The sequence below is a fragment of the Cystoisospora suis genome (assembly GCF_002600585.1).
Source record: "Cystoisospora suis strain Wien I chromosome Unknown contig_4715, whole genome shotgun sequence".
Classification (NCBI taxonomy): domain Eukaryota; phylum Apicomplexa; class Conoidasida; order Eucoccidiorida; family Sarcocystidae; genus Cystoisospora; species Cystoisospora suis.
The window spans coordinates 4,552-24,615 of NW_027157507.1; the positions used below are offsets into that span (position 1 = coordinate 4,552).

At 48.3% G+C, this 20,064-nt stretch overlaps 2 protein-coding genes across 2 annotated transcripts in view; both read left to right on the top strand.

Annotated features, from left to right (window-relative positions):
- The window catches only part of CSUI_008416 (importin-beta n-terminal domain-containing protein), a 15,685-nt gene extending 3,840 nt beyond the window's left edge, over positions 1-11,845 (top strand). The window contains exons 3-12 of the mRNA XM_068068549.1: positions 185-289; positions 1,212-1,475; positions 2,776-3,259; positions 4,041-4,251; positions 5,156-5,596; positions 6,540-6,950; positions 8,110-8,371; positions 8,960-9,015; positions 10,414-10,509; positions 11,579-11,845. Coding sequence (XP_067919474.1) covers positions 185-289; positions 1,212-1,475; positions 2,776-3,259; positions 4,041-4,251; positions 5,156-5,596; positions 6,540-6,950; positions 8,110-8,371; positions 8,960-9,015; positions 10,414-10,509; positions 11,579-11,704 — 2,456 coding nt within the window. The 3' untranslated portion in view covers positions 11,705-11,845. The remainder of the gene's footprint in view (positions 1-184; positions 290-1,211; positions 1,476-2,775; positions 3,260-4,040; positions 4,252-5,155; positions 5,597-6,539; positions 6,951-8,109; positions 8,372-8,959; positions 9,016-10,413; positions 10,510-11,578) is intronic.
- A 1,469-nt stretch (positions 11,846-13,314) lies between these two features.
- Positions 13,315-18,403, top strand: CSUI_008417 (uncharacterized protein). Its single transcript, XM_068068550.1, has 8 exons — positions 13,315-13,896; positions 14,372-15,141; positions 15,334-16,659; positions 16,920-17,010; positions 17,178-17,333; positions 17,438-17,551; positions 17,871-17,990; positions 18,132-18,403. The coding sequence occupies exons 1-8, from the start codon at positions 13,734-13,736 to the stop codon at positions 18,290-18,292; spliced, it is 2,901 nt and encodes a 966-aa protein (XP_067919475.1). The 5' UTR covers positions 13,315-13,733; the 3' UTR covers positions 18,293-18,403.
- The last annotated feature ends 1,661 nt before the right edge of the window (positions 18,404-20,064 follow it).

A 20,064-nucleotide genomic window follows, 5' to 3' on the forward strand; every position in this document is an offset into this window, starting at 1 on the left:
GTGTAGCTTTATTCTCTGTGTGTTGACCTGTCTAGGAGTCTATGTATGTATTCGTGTACCTCTCCTCAGTCTGCCTATCTATCTGTGTATCTATCTGTCTCTCTACGTATCGGCCTGTGTGTCTGCCTCTTGACAATAGTCGTGGCCTGTCTCGTTCACTTTGTTGCTTGCGTTTTCTTTTCAGGAATTCTCGAGAAAGTCTGGTCGCAGATCTGTTTGAATCTGAAGCTCTATTCTGATAAGTACCAAGAAGAGTTCCAGCCTTATGTTACTCGTTCTACGCACTCAGGTAGGCAAGGAACAGGGCGGGGGGGTTAAGGAGACTTCGAGCGACTAACCAATCTTTCCTATCCAGCATTAGCTCATCTGTTTTTCTATCCAGGCGTAACATTTCTCGACGTTACATGACCGTCTCCTACGACTCACTGCCGAGCACACGCAACATTTCGCGTGTTGTCGCCTATCTATATATTCATATATGTACATATAGCTGTACATGGGTACATACATATGTATACATATGCACAGGTGTTTACCTTCCTTGTCTATCTTCCACGACTGTGTATCTGTCTCTATATGAGTATGGACAGAGGGGTGGAGATCCATTCGGAAAAGCCTGGTCCCTTTTATGTCTTGTCTGTACATAGCCCTAGATAGACAATACAGAGGGGTGCATCTTTCCCTCCTGCATATATACCTTTTTTCTGGAAAAATTTCTCGTCTTCCTCTGCTTCTCAGCTCAGCTCATCTCATTTCATCTGTATCTGTTCTTCGTACCAGTCTCCTCGGGAGTTGGTGGGGTGTATGTACATCAGCTGGCTCTCTTATCATGATGGATGTACTACCGGTTTACAAGGATGGAAAGGAATCTAAACTTTTTCTTCTCCGAAATCAAAGCAATTCCTCTTCTCTTTCTTCCATGTTTCAAGGAAGGTTGTATCGCTGTAATACACGACAGTCAAGAAGGTAGAGCACGAGATATCAGTCTTTATCTACCTACCTACCCATCTTCAATCTATCCTCGAGTCTTTCTATCTATGTATACTATATCTATTTCTTTCGCTATTGTTCTTGGTGATCTTGGTCAGGATGACTAGTATGTTGTTTTTTTTGGTAGATAGAAAGACGTCTTTTCCCTTCATTCTTCTCTCATCTCATCTCGTTCACCTCCCCCCCCCTTTCCTTTTGTCCCTATGGTGTTGTGTGTCTAGTGTGGCAGACAACTCAGAAGATCGATGCTCGCCAAAGGTATGACTTCTTAGCTTCATCGTGTATGGACTTCCTAAGCAGTGCGGCTTCAACGGCATGGCAGCAGTCCTCATCATCTTCGATCTCCTCCTCTTCGTCGTCTTCTTCCTCAGCAGCAGAAGGAAGTCTCTCACCCCAGTCTTCTGGAGACCCTTTTGCTGATTCTAATTTCCTAAAGGAAATCTGCGAGAAAGTTATTGTCCCTAACATACAATTACGTGACTGTGGTAAGTAACTCGAGAGAGAAATAGGTGCATTCAAGATACCTAGATCAAAGATCTACAAAGACAGATAGGTGTACGGATGTATACCTGCATGTATATCTGTATGGAGCCCAGTTGCATGACTTTCTCTACATAGACCTACTACATATATGTACACTTAAGCTAGCGTGCGTGATGCCGATGACTTTATGTCACAGGTAGAGACCTACAATGTATACATTCCTCTTCAGTCTATCGATATGGGGGCTCGTGAGAATATGAAGGTCCTCCTGGGTAGTAACTGCTTCGGTGGTGTAGCGGGAGCTGCTGCTGCGGGGGATGTGCAGGCGGTTGACGACTCTCTTCGGCATGAATTATCAGCACAGGCTGTGTGTTGAGATGTCTTGACTCTTCCAGATTTGCCTATGGAGTTCTATTTTCTCATGTATATATGGAGTCAGTCTCTTCTTAGTTGTGTCTCATCTCTTCATGACGGCGAGGCGGCTAATACGGGAAAACGCAAAGGAACATGAGACGACCTGTATATAGTACACACCAAATTTACATAGGGATTTCGATGCGTCGATCTCCTTCCCTTCCCCTCGTCACATTGTTCTACCAGAGCACTTCAAGGGGAGTATCAATATCCTCTCGCAGGACTACTAGGCGATTGTTTGGCTATCTTCATAATTCTTTTTTTTTCCTTCTGCATGCGATATAGCAGCACACGTCCGTCGCGCTCCTTCTCATTTCTTAGAGTCAATTACAGACGGCACCTAAAGAGTATGATGACGATGGTTCTAGATATCTATCTCTGTATAGATCCTATACACTTTCTGTCCTCTCCTTCGTCCTGAGTCGTTTTTACTTTTCTTCGATGATCTTCTTCTGTTGTCTCAAATGACTTTCCCTTGTTACCAGTCGATAGGTTTATCCCTATATATATGTCTGTAGTCTTCCTATACATGCACGGACTGTCATCTCTCCATATCTCTTTCTGTATGAAGACTTGTGACCATAGAGGACTCGATGAGTTGTTTTTGCTCTATGAAGGACAAAGGTACTGCTTGTCATTTCCTCTCCTTTCCCCCCTTGGAGAACTTTTGAAGAAGAGAGTTCTTTCTTTCTTCTCTCTTCTTTGTCGATTCTTTCTCTTAAGCGTTCTCTTTTCTGTCTCGATGCATTCTTTCTCTCCTGCTTGTTTGTCTCGATTCATCCTTTGTCTTCTTTTCTGTCTCGATTCATTCCTTCTGTCTCTTCTTTTTATTTGTCTCGATTCATTCTGTCTCTTCTTCTTTCTTTGTTATTTGTCTTCGTGTGTTAGATGTGGAACTGATGGAAGACGCCCCTCTGGAGTATACGCGACGTGACTTAGAAGGAGGAGATCACCATACACGACGTAGCTCTGCTTTAGAGTTAGTGAAGAGTCTGTCGAAGCTTCATGAAAATGAAATTACCGAGCTGATTCTGCACGTGGTGAATCTCCTCCTCGTCCAAGCAAACAATCAACGCCAGGGGGGTTGTGAAGGAGGAGGACAAGTGAGCCATCTTAAGGGGGAGAAGAACAAGAATGAAGAAGAAAGGGAAAGACTTCTAGATGCATGCACCTTCCTTGTTATGGCCATTGGCGTCAAAGGAATGACAAGACTACGGGGAGTTCAAGCGGTGAATTCTAAGGTGAATGTCCAGAACTACTTCGAGACATCTTTACTTAATGAATTTAAAAAGCCAGATGTGAATGCAAATGCTATTGTAAGAATCGCTTCTCTTAAGGTGATTGCGGCCTTCAGAGGACAATTTGACGTCCAGTAAGTCTCCTCGCTTCTCTCGCCTTCTCTGTATTCAGGGCGGATTTTGTGGTATATGGGAAGGAAGAACAAGCACGGGGATAGGAGCTAGCTTTCGTCGTAGGGTAGGCGATTTGTGAGGGCTAGCTGAATAGTTGATCCTCTGATGACGTCATGGGCCATCGGGAGATGGATGGCTAGAGCACTCAAAACCGCTTCTTCTTCTTCTGTGGGAAATCACCATCTCTTCTTTCTGCCCCATGAGGCGTGGACTGGGGAGAAGGGAGCTAGAAGAAGCAGGGAAGAGGCAAGAAAGAGAGGATGGTTGTTTGCCTGCTGCCTCCCTTTCTGTATGGAGAAGGTTTGGGTGTATATATCTGCTGGTGTCGCGGTATCTCGTGAAAGGTCTTGTTTCATACCGTTGACACAGACGTACATTAGATAGAAGACCTCCTTTCACGCATACGTATGAAGAAGAACCAAATCCTGACTGAGGGCTTATCACAGAAGCTCGTCTTCCATCGGTGAGACAAGCAAGAGAATGTATCTATTGTTGTCCATGGTCTCTTTTTGAATCGAGCTGAAAGTAGGTACGTGGCACGGTGGAGCTCTTTTTTCCCCCGCCCCCCTTGCCACCAATTGTATGCAGCTATCCTTTCTATTGAGAAATTTTTTCGACATGCCGTTTCTATCATTCCAAAGATGTCTTTTCTTTCTTTGATTCGATTGAGTTCTCTTTTAGACTACAAGAGAAAGAGTGCTGACGTTCTCTCCTTCTTCTTCTGTGTCTCTTTTCTTGCAGACTTCTCCAAAATATCTTACCTTTACTTGTTGGTCATCTAGCTTCATCTCGAGTCGTCGTGCACACATATGCTGCTTACACTCTCGAGCGTCTTCTCACTGTGAAAGAGAACGGCCAACATCGACTGACTCTCTCACCTGTAGGGACAGGCTTAGTAACTTCACCTCCTGGTTCAACACCAGCTGCCGCGATAGCTCCTTTACTCAAGAAGGTAAGATGAAAAAGAGGAGGATGAGGACAGGGTGTGATAAAGCGGTTATCAAGAATGTCTGACGAGGTGTAAAGTGGGGGTGTATCTATCTCCTCTTTCTCGGCTTCCAACCGCGAGACCTTCATCATGATCCTTCTTCTCTCTCTGAAAGAAAGCTCAGAATCTCTCTCAAGAGAAACAGAAGAAAAGAACCAAGGGCATACCTGCATGCATAGACGAAAGATAGGTAGGTACAGAGATCAAAGATAGAGAGATAGATAGACTAAAGGTATTTGGATAGGTTGGAGATCGGTAGATAGATGAGTAGATAGAAGACACATGAATAGGTTCAAGATAGATAGACTCAAGGTGGATAGCTTCAAGGTAGATTAGTGCTTTTTCCAGTTGTATGGGAAAGAATCAACGAACAAAGGTTTCCGCATGGTTCGTCTTTCTCTGTTGACTATCCTCTTCTATCTTAGCAAGAGCTTGCCATCAGAGAGAGAAGAGAAAGTGTTCCATAGGAACAGCAAAGAGAGAGACTTGTCTCAGTCGTTTGGTACGAGAGTAGGGAAGAAGACAACAAAAAGACTCGTCACTGTAAAGAGAAAAGGAAAGAACAGGAGAGATCTATCATTCAAGGCGTGAACAAACTTGGTCCTTCTCTTCTCATGATAGCACTAGTAAAAGTAGTAATCAACAGTAGGAGCCCCAGCAGCATGATGACTCCTCTCAACGTCGTTATCCTCCCTCCGTCCCTCCTTCGATTCTGCATGAGATGACGTATCTCTCGAGTTGATCTTTTATGTGTGTGTGTTGCTCGTGTTGCTTCATCAAGAGGCTCTTCTCTCCACCTCACCTTCAGCTGGCTTCACGCTTGTTCTTGTTCCTCTTTCTCTTTCTTTCTCCTTTTTCACAACACCAGGCAGTTGAGATGTTGCTTCGTATCTTACAAGACAATTCAGGAGGTTCTCTAGATTCGAGAGCCGGCGGGATAGGAACCTCTTCTTCTTCTGTAGCAGCAGGAGGAGGAGCAACCGCGGGGAGAAGCGCAAGTGGTGGTAGTGTGTGTGAGAATGAGTTTATCGTGAAGTGTCTCTATCGCGTATTTAATTTTCTTAAAGCAGATGCCACACCAGACATTTCATTGCCAGCATTAGGCATGGTTCTTGAGATGATTAAGAGAGTCTCTTCGAATCCATCGAATCCCTCCTTCTCTCATTTTCTCTTCGAAAGTCTAGCGACCATTGTGAAGGTCCTCACTGTTTCTCAAGAATATCGGCCGACGGTTGAAGCTCAAGTGGTGCCAGTCCTAAGTGTTCTGATCCAGCAGACCGTTCATGATTTCATTCCTTATTGCTTTCAGGTATGAAGAAGGTTGCGAGTCATCTATTCTGCTCTTGTTGAGAGGATAGACGGAAAAGATAGTATAAGACAGAGAGGAAACCACAAAAAGGAAAGAGTTCGGAGGGGGAGTGTCTTGGAGTCCACGCATGATGTGATGCTGTGCATCTCTTCTCTCCTCGCGGACGTTGAAGTGATCGATAGAGTCAGGATAGGTAGATAGAATAAAGATAGATAGATTGAAGATAGATAGAGTGATGCGTGCGTTGCTTGATTTATGTACATACAGCAGGGTGCGTACGTGTGTCTCCTTGACATAGAGAGGCGGGGGGCGTTACAGATAGATTCAGCTAGACACTGATATGCCGTGATGCAGACCAGATAGATAGATAGAAATAGAGAGGCAGAAATAAACGTGTGAATCAATTCTAGACTGAATACATCTCAATTGTAGACGAAGTCCGTAGTGATGAGAAAACAGCCTTGAACCCCAAGTATATACATATATTTATGTACATATGTAAGAATGTTAGTAGTACGTGTTCTTCTACGAAGGGCAGCTGCTCGGGAGTGAAGAAGAACGTTTTAGGATTCCACGGACGCTCGAGTGTGTCTTTCTTGTTCCCGCCTTCTGTCTCTGTCTCTCTCTCTCTCTCTCTGTGTGTAGTTAGCCGTATGTCTGAGATATCGTACATATTTATAGCAAGGGCATGTCTCTAGACAACAAAACGGTGTGGCTCTCAGGTATGGATCTTCTCACCATCATGAAAGCTGTGGGTGTCTAGCTTTCCTTGCCTTCTCCTTTCTTTTCTTTCTGAAAGGATCTTGGCCTCTTCTCTCGCTTTCCTCTTTCCGGTTCTTCTACAGTCGAGCGAAGTTTCTTTTTCCTTCACTTCTTTACTCAATTACATTCTTCTGCTTCTGTTGGTCTTGTGCTGTCTTATGGTTTGTTTTGCTATCTGTAGATCTTAGGGCTTCTATTAGAAACTGCAGATGAGAGGAGCGCATCTTCATCAGGACTCTATATTGAGCTGTATGGACACCTGCTTCAACCGGGTGTATGGACAGCATCACGTGCGAATGTTCCAGGGTTGATACGTTTACTTGCTGCGTATTGTCGACGTCATATTCTTTTCTCCAGTCTAATACAGACTCATATGCAAACACTTTTAGAAAGATTTCAGTATTGCTTATATCATAAGAAACTCATGGGTTCTGCTTTTGATCTCCTCAACATCATCTTCAAGTATCTCCCTTTCTCCTTCTATTCCTCCTACTTCAACATGCTACTGACGGTTCTTCTTAAACGCGTCCACGAACTTAACAAGAAGAAATCTCTTTGTAGAGATGTCTGTATCTCTCTAATGCTCTTTCAGGTAATCAGGGCTCTACATACGTGGGTTTCAGAAAGAAAGTGAAGAAAAAGAAAGAGAGAAAAAAAGAAAGAAAGAAGACTTGTGAAACAGAGGGGGGGGAAAGAGAATAGAAAGAGAGAGAGAAAGAAGAGTTATGAAAGAATACGAGGGTGGAAAGAAAGAGAAGAGAGACAGAGAGAGAACGGAGTCGTTCATGTACATGAGTGCTCCGTAGTTGTCATCGTGTTCCTATCTTGCATGATGAGGGACAGAGAAAAGTACTAGGCGTTACACGGCAACTCAGTAATAAGAGGTGCAGTTGACGGGGTAGTGGTAGTAGTACGGGGCCTCTGGAGATCGTCTCGCTCGTCTTTTCTTCATGTTCGTTTTACATTCGAGAGGAAGAGGGGGGAAGTTGTTCTGTATGCTATCTGGTAAGGCTTGACTCGCGCAACCATAGGATTGGTTTGTATGTGTTTTCTTTCTTTCATACTTAATCTAGGTATTTCTGAGGATGTGTTTTCTTGCTGCTTCGAAGTCGCTTTGAAAAGGGTCTTTGTCAGCTTAGTGACAGCAGTGTTTCTCTCTCGTCTTCTCCGTCTTCTTGTTTATACAGATGTTTATGTACATACACTTTCCAGGGACTGAGATATGATACATACATCTGCTCGTCTCTTCTCTTTCAACCCAACTCTGTGGAAGTCTAGGTTGAAGTATATCTCCCTGTCTCTATCCACCCGTCTATATACTTTCAATTGCCTCTCTTTGGTGTGTGATATCTTTAGATGATAATAGGTCTATTTCGACCAACTAGATTAAGCTGGATGTGGACAACAGGTACTCGTGTGAAAGCCATAGTGATGTACACCTGACACCTATGATATCAAGAAGCCATACAGTAGCAAGATAAGCGGCACGGAGGGGTGGGAGTAAAACCTGAGAAGAAGGGGGGAGATGGTGAAAAACGATCATTGTTATCTTCTATATCTATCTATCTATTCATCTCAGTGTACGAGATCTCGCCTATGACAACTCCTATGACCTCACTCGTCGCCTTCTTTCCTTCTCCTTCTTTTCTTTCTCTTTCTCAAATTAACTCTTTCTTGTTTTCTTTTGTTTTCTGTCTTTGTTTCTCTCTTTCTTTCTTGTCTGTTTTTCTTCTTCCGCTGTTTTCCTCCAGTGTAAAAGCGAAGATCCATCAACATTAGTGAACGCGTTGGAGACGATTCAGCCGGGCCTATCACATCAGGTGCTTTCTTTCATTGTTCTTCCAGCTGTCCTCGCATCTCCAACGTCGCCCTTGCATGTGAAGAAAGTTCTTATCTTAGGACTAGCGCGGATGGCTACGTGTCCAGCTGTTATGAGTGGGAATAAACAGCTGCTCGGCTCAACGCTCGAAGCTCTCTCTATGTTGATTTCAAAGAAGGAAGAAGATGAAAGAAGTAAGACAAAAAGAGAGACAGAAAGAAAGATAGAGAATTCTAGTAGAGGGAGCGGTAGTGGATCTATCGGTATTTGTGAAGAGAAGAACTGTCGTGATGATATCAAGACAGTAGAAAGAGATAGATTACTTCGTCACAAGCAAGTCGGCGGTAGAGGCAAGTGTATCGTGTAACTTTTCCTTGTATGCACACGAGAAAGGAGAGAATAGACAACAAGACTTTCTTCTTCTCGTTTCGTAGCCCGCAGCTCCTCCCTCAAGCCTAGTACTACCCCTCTCCCTCTCTCCCTTTTATTTCTATTTCTTTTTCCTTACATTCAAGATTTCTCTACATGCCTATCTGTAGCGTCTTGCACTTTGCCGAGCTTACAGAGATAAAGAAAAAGCATATCTTTGTGTATGTGTTGTACTCTTTCGAACGAAGAAGGAAGTTTACCTGTCCTAGTGGCGATCGTAGTTACTTGATTACTGAGTCGCGTGCACTTGCTCTTCTTCTCTTTGGCGAAGAAAAAAAAAGAAAGAAGGAAAGAAAGGAGAAAGAGACTGGCAAATGAGTTAGGTGTCTTGTGGGGGTTTCTGTTTCATTCAGATATCCAGCGAACTCAGGCGGAAGCCAAGGAACTCATTTTGGAAGATCTTGATGAGGTACTTTTTGTTTCCTTTTCTTTTAAGAGCTCCCTCTATCGGGGAAAGTTTTCTGTCTTTTCTCCGTATCTCTCCATCTGATCAATTAGCTGAGATGTGTCTATGTACATGACGTACAGCAGTTATCTTTTCCTCAGATATGTTAGACACGGTATAGAATGTCACGTGACACGCGTCTGTCTGTATGAATAGCGAATGTATCGGTGTACGCTGTGAGGCGTATCTATATGTAGCAGCTCCTTGCTAAGTGCCTCTGAAGTAATGAGCTAGCTAGCTAGACACGAACCACCCTCTTGCTGCCTATCTTTTCGCAACAAGGAAGGACCTTACTAATACCCTCGATAGCGGTCATAATAGCAGCAGGATATGTACACTCCCTGTCTTGACTCAACTGACGAGAGGTAGTTCTCAATCACATTAATAGAAGGAGCAAAGTATCAACATGTTCCTCAAGGAAAACCTTTTTCTATATGTTTCTCAAATGATCTAACTGTCTATGTAGCTCAGCTGAACCCGTATTCGTGGTAGTGACTTTACTACGTCTACAGCTCACTCAACAGCCAGCAAGGTCCTTCCTTGTTGCGATGAGATAGGCAGCAAGAGGGTGGTTCGTGTCTAGCTAGCTAACTCATTACTTTAGAGGCACTTACGAAGGAGCTGCTTCCATTGGTTCACAGCCCCCGGTCTTCGTCGTAGTAGTAGTAGTACTTGAAGGTGAACTTCTTTCTCAAGGTGCAAGATTGTAGGGCATTGCTTTTCCCCTCTCTCTTGTTGCAGTCAAGGATTGATGATGGTGTTGACAATAATTTGAATGGACGTTTCTCTAGTGGTTGTGTCTTTTGTTTTCTCAAGTGAACGAAGAGCTGCAGATACTGGATAGTGTATGTAAACTGGCGATGATAGTAATAGCGGTCATAGGCTAATTCTGTCTCCAAGAGCAGACACTTTCCGGGCCCCCCCCTCGCTCGAGATGCACGTGTTGATGTAACAGCCTACTGTTCAATAGACACTCTTCCCTCCGCAATTGGTTCTACGGGACAAGGGTCACGTGCTGCGGTGCACCTGCCTTATCTCTATCTATATCTATATATATTTATATGTTTAGATGCATATGTGTAGATATCAACATATCATGAACATATATTTGTTGGGTGCCCGGGTAGTATTCTTGTGTCGAGACATGATTGTTTTGTTTATGTAACAGACGTTTCCTCCTGGTATATGTCCGTCTTTACGTTTCGACTCCGCTGGGTGTTAAGTCTTAAGGGGGGGGGGCGATGTTCTCCCCAGCTTGGAAGGACTGCGTCACCATGCATGACACCTCAGGCGTTCCGTTCTGTGAACTCTTTGAAATTTTTCTTGCTTTCTTTCTTTGTGTATGTACACACCTTATATCAGGATGGCGATGGCATTGGAGGAGGGCCGACAGCAGCTGAGTTTGATTTGTGTTATGCAAGACTTGCTGCCGCAGATCCCAATGCTTCAAAAGACCTGGTAAGTCGTCTTTTCTCTCCCTCACTTCCTCTTTCTGATGAAAGGGTGGCACGATAACACGATCTGTGGATTGAGGGATGAGAATTTCATTGCTTTGATGTGTGGTCGGCGTAAATACACGACATGGGGAGTCGTGGGGGGACACGCATGAGTCGCATAGAAAGCTTTTAGGAGATGTGGCAGGAAGAGCAGCAGGTGAGGTGAGTGAGGTAGTAGGAGGTGTTGGTGAGAGAGAGTTAGTTCTTGATCTAGAGAGAAATTGGGAGTGAGATGAAGTGAAGAGGGGAGTGGAGAGGAGAGGAAAGAAGGGGAGAGGGCAAAGACCAAGATCCCTTAAGTTGGTTTTACCCCAGCGCGTGTGTAGACGGTGATAAGAGAAAGAAAGTGCACACACAACCAAGACGAAATGAAATCTTTAGATGGTAAGAAAACACATGCGGGACTTTAAAGATCCCTCGCTGTATCTCATTAATGGTGCAGGGGCGATACAGAATCTCTGTTGATAGTATTGTATTTGGATGTAGGAAAGGAGACGTATAGTAATAAATTAGAATTGGGCAGTGAATGCCCGAAGGCGAAAAGCGCGGCTGACAGATGAGGCTGTGCGTGGTGCCGCAGAAAGTAGGGTGCGGGTCGTAGGGTTTGTGTGGTACCGTTAGATATCAACAGTAGTAGCTATTCCCCAGTCATGATCGTGAAGAAACATACAAGGATGAAAGGCAAGTTGCAGCGCGCTGCGAAGAGACATTCAGTCCTCCAGTGGCTAGCCCAGAAAGCAGCAAGAGGGGGAAGAAGGGCGCTGAAGGCTGAAGTGCTAACTTCGCGGTTAGGAGTAGAGGTGTGCGTGCTCTTGCTCTCTAAACAACTAAGTTGCTGCCGGGTTTTTTCAATACACTTTCCTCGTAATGCAGTGATGGCTGTAGTGGTGCCGCCTCACCTGTGCCAACAGCGTCGCGTTCACTTTTCTTTTCAGTTTTCGAGTGTTTTTCTGAAGGCAGGTGTTCTGTTAGTGTGATGGTGTACAGCGCAGGGAGATTGTGTCTCTGCTGGTTCTTTCTTTTTTCTGTAGGTTGAAGATGTTACAGATGTGCAAGGTAGCGTCCAGTCATGTTTGAGACCTCTCAAGGCAGATATTGAGGAATTGGCTAGCCGGGGTGCTGAGGTGCGACCTCTGTTAGCCGTCATGAGTATGTAGTTTTCTTGACGCGTTTTTTACATCTGCGCATGCCGGTGAGGCATACTTCTGTTTTTCTCTTTTTACTTCTGAGGGTCGGCGAAAAGAGCTTGCTTTTCTGCCTCCTAAAGAAATATCTGCTCACGTCAGTGTTTTTCTCAAGCTGTGAAAGTCTCTTGTCTCGATTGTGTTTTAATCAAACTACGGACTTTCCTCTTCTCCGGTTAAGAAACGGAACCCACTAGCACTCTAAAGGTCTGCGACCACTGATGGAGCTGCCGGCATTGGTTAGACGCTCAGTATTTCGTATGAAAAAAGTTAGATAATGCATTTGGGACTCGAAACCGTATCAGCTGGGGGTCTTCAGCGACAGGTGCGCGAAGAAAAAATCCTCTCTCTCTCCACTATTTATCATGGCTCCTGGCGTGACCTTCGTGACTACTGCGACAACAGGGTACAGAGCCCGCACTTTGTTTTTGTGAGGGAGTTGCGATGAGTTAGCGTTGGAACAGGCATAAGTACACGGTTTTCAAGGCTAACTCGTGATTCGCGCTGCTAATGTACTTCCCCAGTGTGAACTTAGGGCTTACATTGGTGAAGTCGATCATGACAGGAGCAAGGATATACCTCTACATCGGGAGCGGACATCCTAGGGGGTGAGAGTAGGGGATTTCGCGGATGCACCCCGGGATTTTAACGCCGCACAGTGGCTAACAAAGACGATTGTCGGACTATACGTAGAGAACGATCTACCGGTAGCGAATTGTTCAGACGTCTGGAGCCTAATGTGAACGTGACGGCGTTCCTGGGGCTATAAATTGACTCACTGGGGACTACAGAACCGTAGTCTACTCTTATGAATGCTGCGAACCGGGAGTGGCCTCTTGCGTGGAGTGGCCCGTCACGAAACGTTGCGGTTTCTCGGAGCGGGCTTTGCCGCTGACGAAAAGATGGCAAAGTAACGGACACTCGAGTCCGCCAAGATCGAATCCTAAATGAGAAGCTGGCAGGAAGCTGCAGCCGCCCGCCCTGGAGTGCAATTCTGCGCCGTTATACCGTAAACTGCACTCGAAGCGAAGAGCTTTGGTTCGCGTAACTAGAGTTCTTTAGGCACAGTGTGAAACGAGCTGGCGGGTGTGGTACCGGTCTTGGATTGTTATCCGGCTTTCCCTGTGTTTGGGATAAAACCGAGGTTTCCCCGTGGGCAGTTCTGGGAGAAGACCATAGCGTCGGTTACTCATACTTGCCAACGTCTCACAGGAGATACGCTGGCAACACTCTTTCTTGAGTGTACCCCGCTGGTCACTCGTGTGTCGCGCTACTGTCGTGGACAAGTCTGGGAGTCCTGGCCAGTCATGCCACGTTCGCTGGGTGCAACCCGGGCCAGCGAGCCTACCACTTACACTGTCGTGTTTCGCACGTCCGTTGAAAGATTGCCCTAAAAAACTATTTCGACGCTGCTGTTTCCGCATGGCTTCTCGAGCATCTCAATTCTTTTTGGTGGTCGCTAGTGTACTGCTGTTCTTTTTCATTTCGTTTGGGTGATCACAAGTGTGTTGCTGTTCTTTTTGACTCGGTGTATGCTTGTTTTATGCGACGCGAAGGCAGGGCTGAGAGCTGCTCCGGTTTCGGCGACATGGCCCCGATGAGTTTCCGCCGGTCGGACATGCGCCACACTTCCGCCGTCTGACGGCCCTGCAGTACAAGTTTGCCCGAGCTTCACTGACACCCCCTCTCGATGTTCGGAAAGGTTGCAGTCGTGCTGAGGCCAAGAAAGGACACGTTCAAGTCGTGTTGCGCCGCATCGTGCGGTAGCTTCCCCGTTCCGTTCGATCGGATTAGCCGGCTGCCCGATTTTTTCGTGGCGAAGAGTCCGTTCCCGAGGAGTGTGGCTCGAAGGTCTTTTGCCTGGCTGGGCCAATTACTCTCCGGCTGGGGTCTCCGTCCGTCCTGTGTCTATCTGGGGCTTCTGGTCGGTTCATATCACAAAGCGGCTTAGCGCCACACACAGGATAGGCTTCTGGGGTTTGTTACAAAGTGGCTCGTGGCCATGGAAGGTGGGACTGACAATCAGGCGCCCCCCCCTGTCGCTGCGGCAGACTTGCCCGTGCCGCCTTGTCGCCGATGCACAGGAGAGGACCTCAGTGACCAGCTTGGCTTCTGCTTCTGTAAATGTCACGAGGAAGCAGATTACTTGCTGTCCCTCGATCCACGTAAGCTGCTACCTCTCGGGGTGTTAGTTTGACTCTACACCCTTCTTGCCGGGGTGAACAGCGGATCGCAGTCTGGTTGGGGCAACCAGACTCCGCTGAGGGGCGATGAGCTCCCGTCCGCTAGAGCATCTGGCAGAGTGTTCTTTTTCGTGAACTGATGCGGATATCTGCACCCTCATGTGACTGTGGCACGACAATCAGCGGAGTGGGGACAACGTAGGTCACCTATCCAGTCCGACCGAGCACTCCTGAATGAGGTATCATGACTAGGGAATCCATAGACTTACAGTTCTCCGCTAGCTCTCAGATGCCCTTGTTAGTTGGCGATGTTAGTGTATTTCGTCTCTCTATGTGCACAGTTTCTGCTGGGGAGCTATATATTGTGCATTCCGATGTAGCATCTGATTGCTAGTATACGAAGAACTCCCCCAGTAGGCTGCATGGCAGTATCTGCCAACGCCTGTGTTTTCTTCAGCTCTCGAATCGATTGCCGGTACAAGAACGTCGTCAGAGTTTGCTGCAGCCGCAGCTGCTGCCGCGAGGTGCAATGCAGCGGTAGCACAGGCCGCAGTTTGTCACCTCACCGGAGAAACGAGCTCTATCCGACCTCCGGGAGACTTAGACGCTCGCCGGGTCATGCCGAAGTCGAAGGTGAAGTTTCCAGACGACCGCAGCTCATTGCAGAACATTCCAAACTGTGTTCCCTACGTTGTGAGCGCGGCAGTGGTGTATGCGGTTTTTTTCCTGGGTTGCTGCTTCTTCCCGGCGGTGATGCTTCTACATTCTTTCTTGACCCGCCCTCCAGACGCAGGCAATGTGGTTGGAAAGACAGTTTCTTTCCCGTCTGGGGATGTCGTTGCCTTTGAGCTTCTTGGTGATCAGGGGTGCAGTGCTGACCGGGTTTCTTCGGTTTCGTTGTTCGCTCGAGTGCTCGGTCCTAATTACCGCTATTGGATAACGCTCATGCTTTATGTCTGTATTCACCTTTTTTTCTTCCGTCATCACCTTCTTCACTTAGCAAAGAGACGATGGTTTCCTTACGATGTTGAGGGGGAGTTTACCCTCGACCATGCTATCGGGGCTGATGCTGACCAGTGGTTTTCTGCTCTCAAGCCACAGTCTCCTTTATGTGGTCGCTACGGCTTTGTCAGCCTTAAGGGCCGTGTACACCATATCCTTGCTCTCATTAATCCAACAAGCGGAGGCAAACTGGCCATGGTCTACTACCAGCAGCTTATTTTGCCGGTAAGCTCCCGGGGGGGGCGGGCTCCGAACTGAATTACTCAAGCCACTAACCGGCGACACAGGGGACCGAGGACTGGCATCAGCTACAGGGGAGGGGACCGTCGATATTACACACTGCTCTCACCGGGCCGGTAGCACCGCCTCAGTCGCGGCTTCCGTCGTTTTGTTGCTTGCTTATTTGGTGTTCTGCAGGAACTGCGGCTTTTGTTTGGGCCGAAGACGAAGGTCCTCCCCATAGTTCTTGATGAAAAGAATGGAGAGTTCATTTGCTCGTTTCTGCATCAGTGGTCACACGTCTTCGATCTCTGTCTGATTCTGGGCGGGGATGGCTCGTACCATTCGATTGTGAACCTTCTTGTTCGCGGAAGTCTTGAACGGCAGATTGACGAACTCGGGGCAAAAAGTTCAGGAGCTGATGGCGACGAAAATACCAGGACCGGATCCAGACCAGCAACGAGCAGACACCACCTCGGCAGTCACAAGTGCGATACATGCAAAAGAAAGAAGTGTGTTTTTCCTATTGGTCTGCCGATCACCCCTGTACCTTTGGGCACTAGTAACACGTGGTGCAGTGAATTCGTTTTTAGTCACGCAGGCCCCATCGCAGCGAAGCGTTATGCTGCAGATGCTCGACAAGCTGCGGCAGCTGCAATGGAGCAAGTGGCTAGAGAACGGGGGAGGGGGAGCGCGCCCCAGCTCCATCAACCTCGCCACCCGTCGAGGCGCAGTTGTCAAGACGATACAGTTTACCAGACGGGGACAGCAGGCCAACCAAGCACGTCCGATGTGTCTGTTGGGGAAGCCTTTTCTCTTCTTCGTGGTGCTACGGGCACGACTGAGAGCAGTGAAGCTGACTCGAGAAGAAGTCGCCTTACCGATCCTGGTGATTCCCGTGATTTTGTAGATCCAGCTCCAGCAACAGGACCCATCTCGATTTATCAGGTGTTACCGGGTATATGTGATTCCTCCAAGTTCCCGACTTTGGCAGCCCAGGCAGCGGCTCAGGCAGCACGTGATGACGCAGCGTTAGCCAGGGGCGAGGCCTGCACGGCTGCACGGGCCTTGGAGAGACAACCTCGTGTTGGGGACACCAAAGAAGTCGCTGAAGAGGTTGCTGAGACTCAAGAAGCCGCCGCTGCCGCAGAGGCTGCGTGTAACGTTGCAGGTCAAGCGGCTCAGGTTGCTCGTGGTCAGCCTGATCCGATGCCGCCTGCTGGAAAGGAAGATAGTGAACAAGACAAATCGGACACAAAAGAGCAGGGCTGCGCGGATGACACACCAGCAGCTAAAATTGTAGCTGATATGGCTGCACAGACCGGGCACGGAACGGCCGACCTCGCAGAATGCTCTCGCCTCCTTGCTCCGGCAGCCGATGCGCAACTCAAGGGGGTGCGACTAGCAAAGCACTACTTGCGGGTGGCCAAGATGATGGACGAGCTCGCTGAAAAGATGGGCCCAGGCAAAGACAGCAACATGACCTCGATGGGCAGGGAGCGGCTTCTGCACTTCTGGATGAGGGTAAGGGTTCAGTCGGACAGGTGATCAGACAGTGAGGGTTTGTGATGGACTTCACACGCTGGAGAGCCGCTCAACTGTCCTCGGTCCAGTACTCATAAGCGTCTCGCGACAGTAGTTGTCCTGTTGTTCACTCGGAGACAGTCGCGCGTAAAGGATGACGGAGAATCCGGAGGTCGTGTGGAGACGGCGCGGGGCCACGTTGGGCCTTTCGTTACATCGAGCAGTCAGTTCGATTGTGTGGTGCCTTTGTGCTGCTGCAGCGTATCCGGGAGAGCCGAACTACACGAATCAATGCGCTTCTGGTTGAGGCAGGAGGAGAAAGGCACCTCTGTTGTAATTCCTTGGAGTTTGGTGCGTCTTTTTCAGATTGAGCGGGAGGCACGTCTCTTTGTATCGAAGGACTAATGAGTGTTCTTTTTAGAGGGGGCAGTCAGTTACCCTGGTGAGGCTTCTAATATGTCTTTCTGACGCGCGGCCAAGCGAGTCGTTTCTGTTGTGATCTGATACCCTCAACTCAGGCTTTATTGGTACAGCTCAAGTTCACAGCGAAGACGTGAGGAAAGCAGGACACGCGAGGTACACGGCAGCATTCCTGTATCAGCTCCTCATGAGGCGGACCTTTGCGGCGCACATTACTGCAACTCTACCGAGTGGAGAAGTAGTGTCCCGAATTGGTGAGGAATTCACCTCCGAGCCCCGACATTCCAAGCCAGATCAGTTGCCTTGTTGCTTTTGTAGCGGCGTTCCTGGGATAGTCCTCTGTTGTTTGTTGACGCAGGTGATTACATGGTCGTCGCACTCGATGTGATTCAGCATTGGACTGACGATCGTCCAGTTGCTCGACAGGCTCAGATGGACGGTCCCTGCGCGTGGTTATTACTACTGGATGCTAGTAAGCGTGAACTGGGGGGGGGTTGAACGCAGTCCTTTTTCTGCGAGAATAGTTTTGCAGAGATGCGCTTGTCGTTCCGTCACTCTAAGTGTTCACCGTACAGGGACCGGAAAAAACACAGCCGGGCAGGGTATCGGGGAAGTTCATTTGTCAGATCTGCTACTGACTTCAGACTCCTTTGTTGTACTTCGCAACGCCGAGCGGATGCGGTCGTTCAGGCTGTGCACACCGGAGGCCCCCCCAAGGAAATGGTCTTTGCAGGTCTCGCCGTACTCTTCTGAGGTGTATCTAGTGCATGTTTGGCTTTGTGCCATTGCAGAAATCAGCCGTGCGCGGCTCTGGGCTTACATGAGGGACCTGAGAAGGTTAAGTATGGCCGAGGAGAAAGGTCTTGAAATGCTTCCTGTCAAGCGCGTGCACATCAAGCTGAACGAACCAGGTGAGTCGTCTTCTTGGAGTTTCATTTCATATATGCTGTCCCCACTCTTGTGTGCATTTCCTTGTAGTGAAATATGCATGCTTCTCGTAGCGAGTTTCGGAGATGCTCTATTTAGTAGCTTCGCGACTCTGTCATGATCAGGTATCTACGGGCTTGATGGAGAGGTCTACCGACACAAGGGCGAGCTGACCTTCACGCTCCTTCCAGGTCCTTTCAGGGTTTTTGTATCAGAATTTGATCAACTGATAGCACACCCTGCCATAGGGCATCGGTGGATGAAGCATCTCCGTAAGACTGCGTAGGCGAGACCGTGTAAATCACTGTTCTGGCACACCTGGGCACAGCAACGACATCCCCACCCGACTTCCTCAGGTTCACGGGGCGAAGAATGTGTTCTGTCCATTCCAGGTCTTTTTCTCTGACCTGCAGACACCAGTCGTGCCCCGCATGGCTAACATCCTTTCTGATAATTTTTTTTGTGAAGAACCCTCGCCGCAGAAACTATGCTCTTCATTTCGCAGCGCAGGCCTACAGTTTGTTTTTTTCATCTCGTTCGCGCTTGACATGCTGCAGGCGCGGAACACATGGCCCAATGTTGCCGATCTTGCTGTCATGAAATGTCATGAAGCTTTGTCGCAGCCTGTGAGTACTTGAAATGCTGCATACCCGAAACTCTTGGCCTGACGTTGTCGATCTTGTCGCGAACGAAATTCTTGCCTGCTGCCCGCGTTCACGGGATCTCTGTTGATTTCAACAAGCACGTTGTCAAGGCCGTGTCATTCTCTTGCTGAGTGCGGCTGTAACTGGGAAGAAATGCAGCACTTCTGTAGAGTTCCTTTTCATATGCTTCTGTGGCTCGTTCTCTTGTTACATCTAGGATGTCAACCGGAAAGTCAAAACTCCGGCACGTCCTACGTAATCTTACACTAACAGCTACACACCGCTGAGTTGGGGACACCTTCGAGTTCAGCGTCCAGCTGTTGGGTCGGACACGAAGGGAGCTGCTTACCGTGTACCCAGCTGGGGACGAGAATGCCACAAGCGAAAGCGAAAGGTGTCTCGACTGATACGTGGCTCTCAGCGCATCGAGTACAGTACGACGAGTTACTCTGCTGCAATACGCGCAGCTTTTCACGGCGGAATTTCTTGCTTCTAGAAGACGGCTTCAGTACCTAGGACAGTTCTCGATGATATGCCGGTCGGGCTGGCTGCGTCACTCGGCCACTGGCTAGCAACTGAACTGCTGCTGGAGCGCTGCAGTTTGCAGCTGAGGCCTAGTGTCGCTGGGATCAACACCCCACTGTGCGTAGGGGCGCTGAACCTGCCGGACAGGCGGAGAGCTCATCCGTAAAGTGTTTCGCTGGGAACGGACCCTCCGCGACGGCCGAGAGACTCGGGCTGCAGAGCAAGAGCCGATGGACACTCTTCCATTCTATAAGAAGCATCCTGTGGTTGTGAAAACAGCGGGACTGTTGTTTATTCAGCTCTGAGACGAGAGCTGCTCTCCACATTCTACTCCGAGCCACCTGTTTTGCGGGATGAGCGCGGGTCTCCCAACGGGCCGATGGCAGAAACGCCGAGTCTATATATTTTGGGCCCCTCTACACGGAGGTCACTGAAAGCTGCTGGGGCGGCAGCCGCTGCCTTGATCCGGAACACTGGCGAAGCTCAGTTTGACCCGGCCAGTTGGGAACCAGCCGGCCCAACAGCCGGTCGCGGTGGTCTCACGCTCAACCTTGCCAAAAAGGAGCTCCTCTTTTTCGCAAACACTGTGTTGAACAGCATAACGTGATGCTCGGCCGGCTCAGAGTGGGCTTCTCCGGTCGACAGTAGAGGAAGAGGTTTCTGAAGTGCTCGCAAGGGCGTATAACAGTTCACTGTCTGACGAGTACTTCCCTCACGGGGGGAAGCACGTACAGTGACCGCGGTGAGAGCCTCACGGCCGGTGGACGGGTCTAGGTCTGTCCTGGGAACAGCATTCTAACTCTGAAGAGCTATACTCGTAACACGCAGAACGCGTAGCGTCGGCCGCGGCTGCAGCCCAGAGCTCCTTTCGACCGCCTCTATGGTCGAA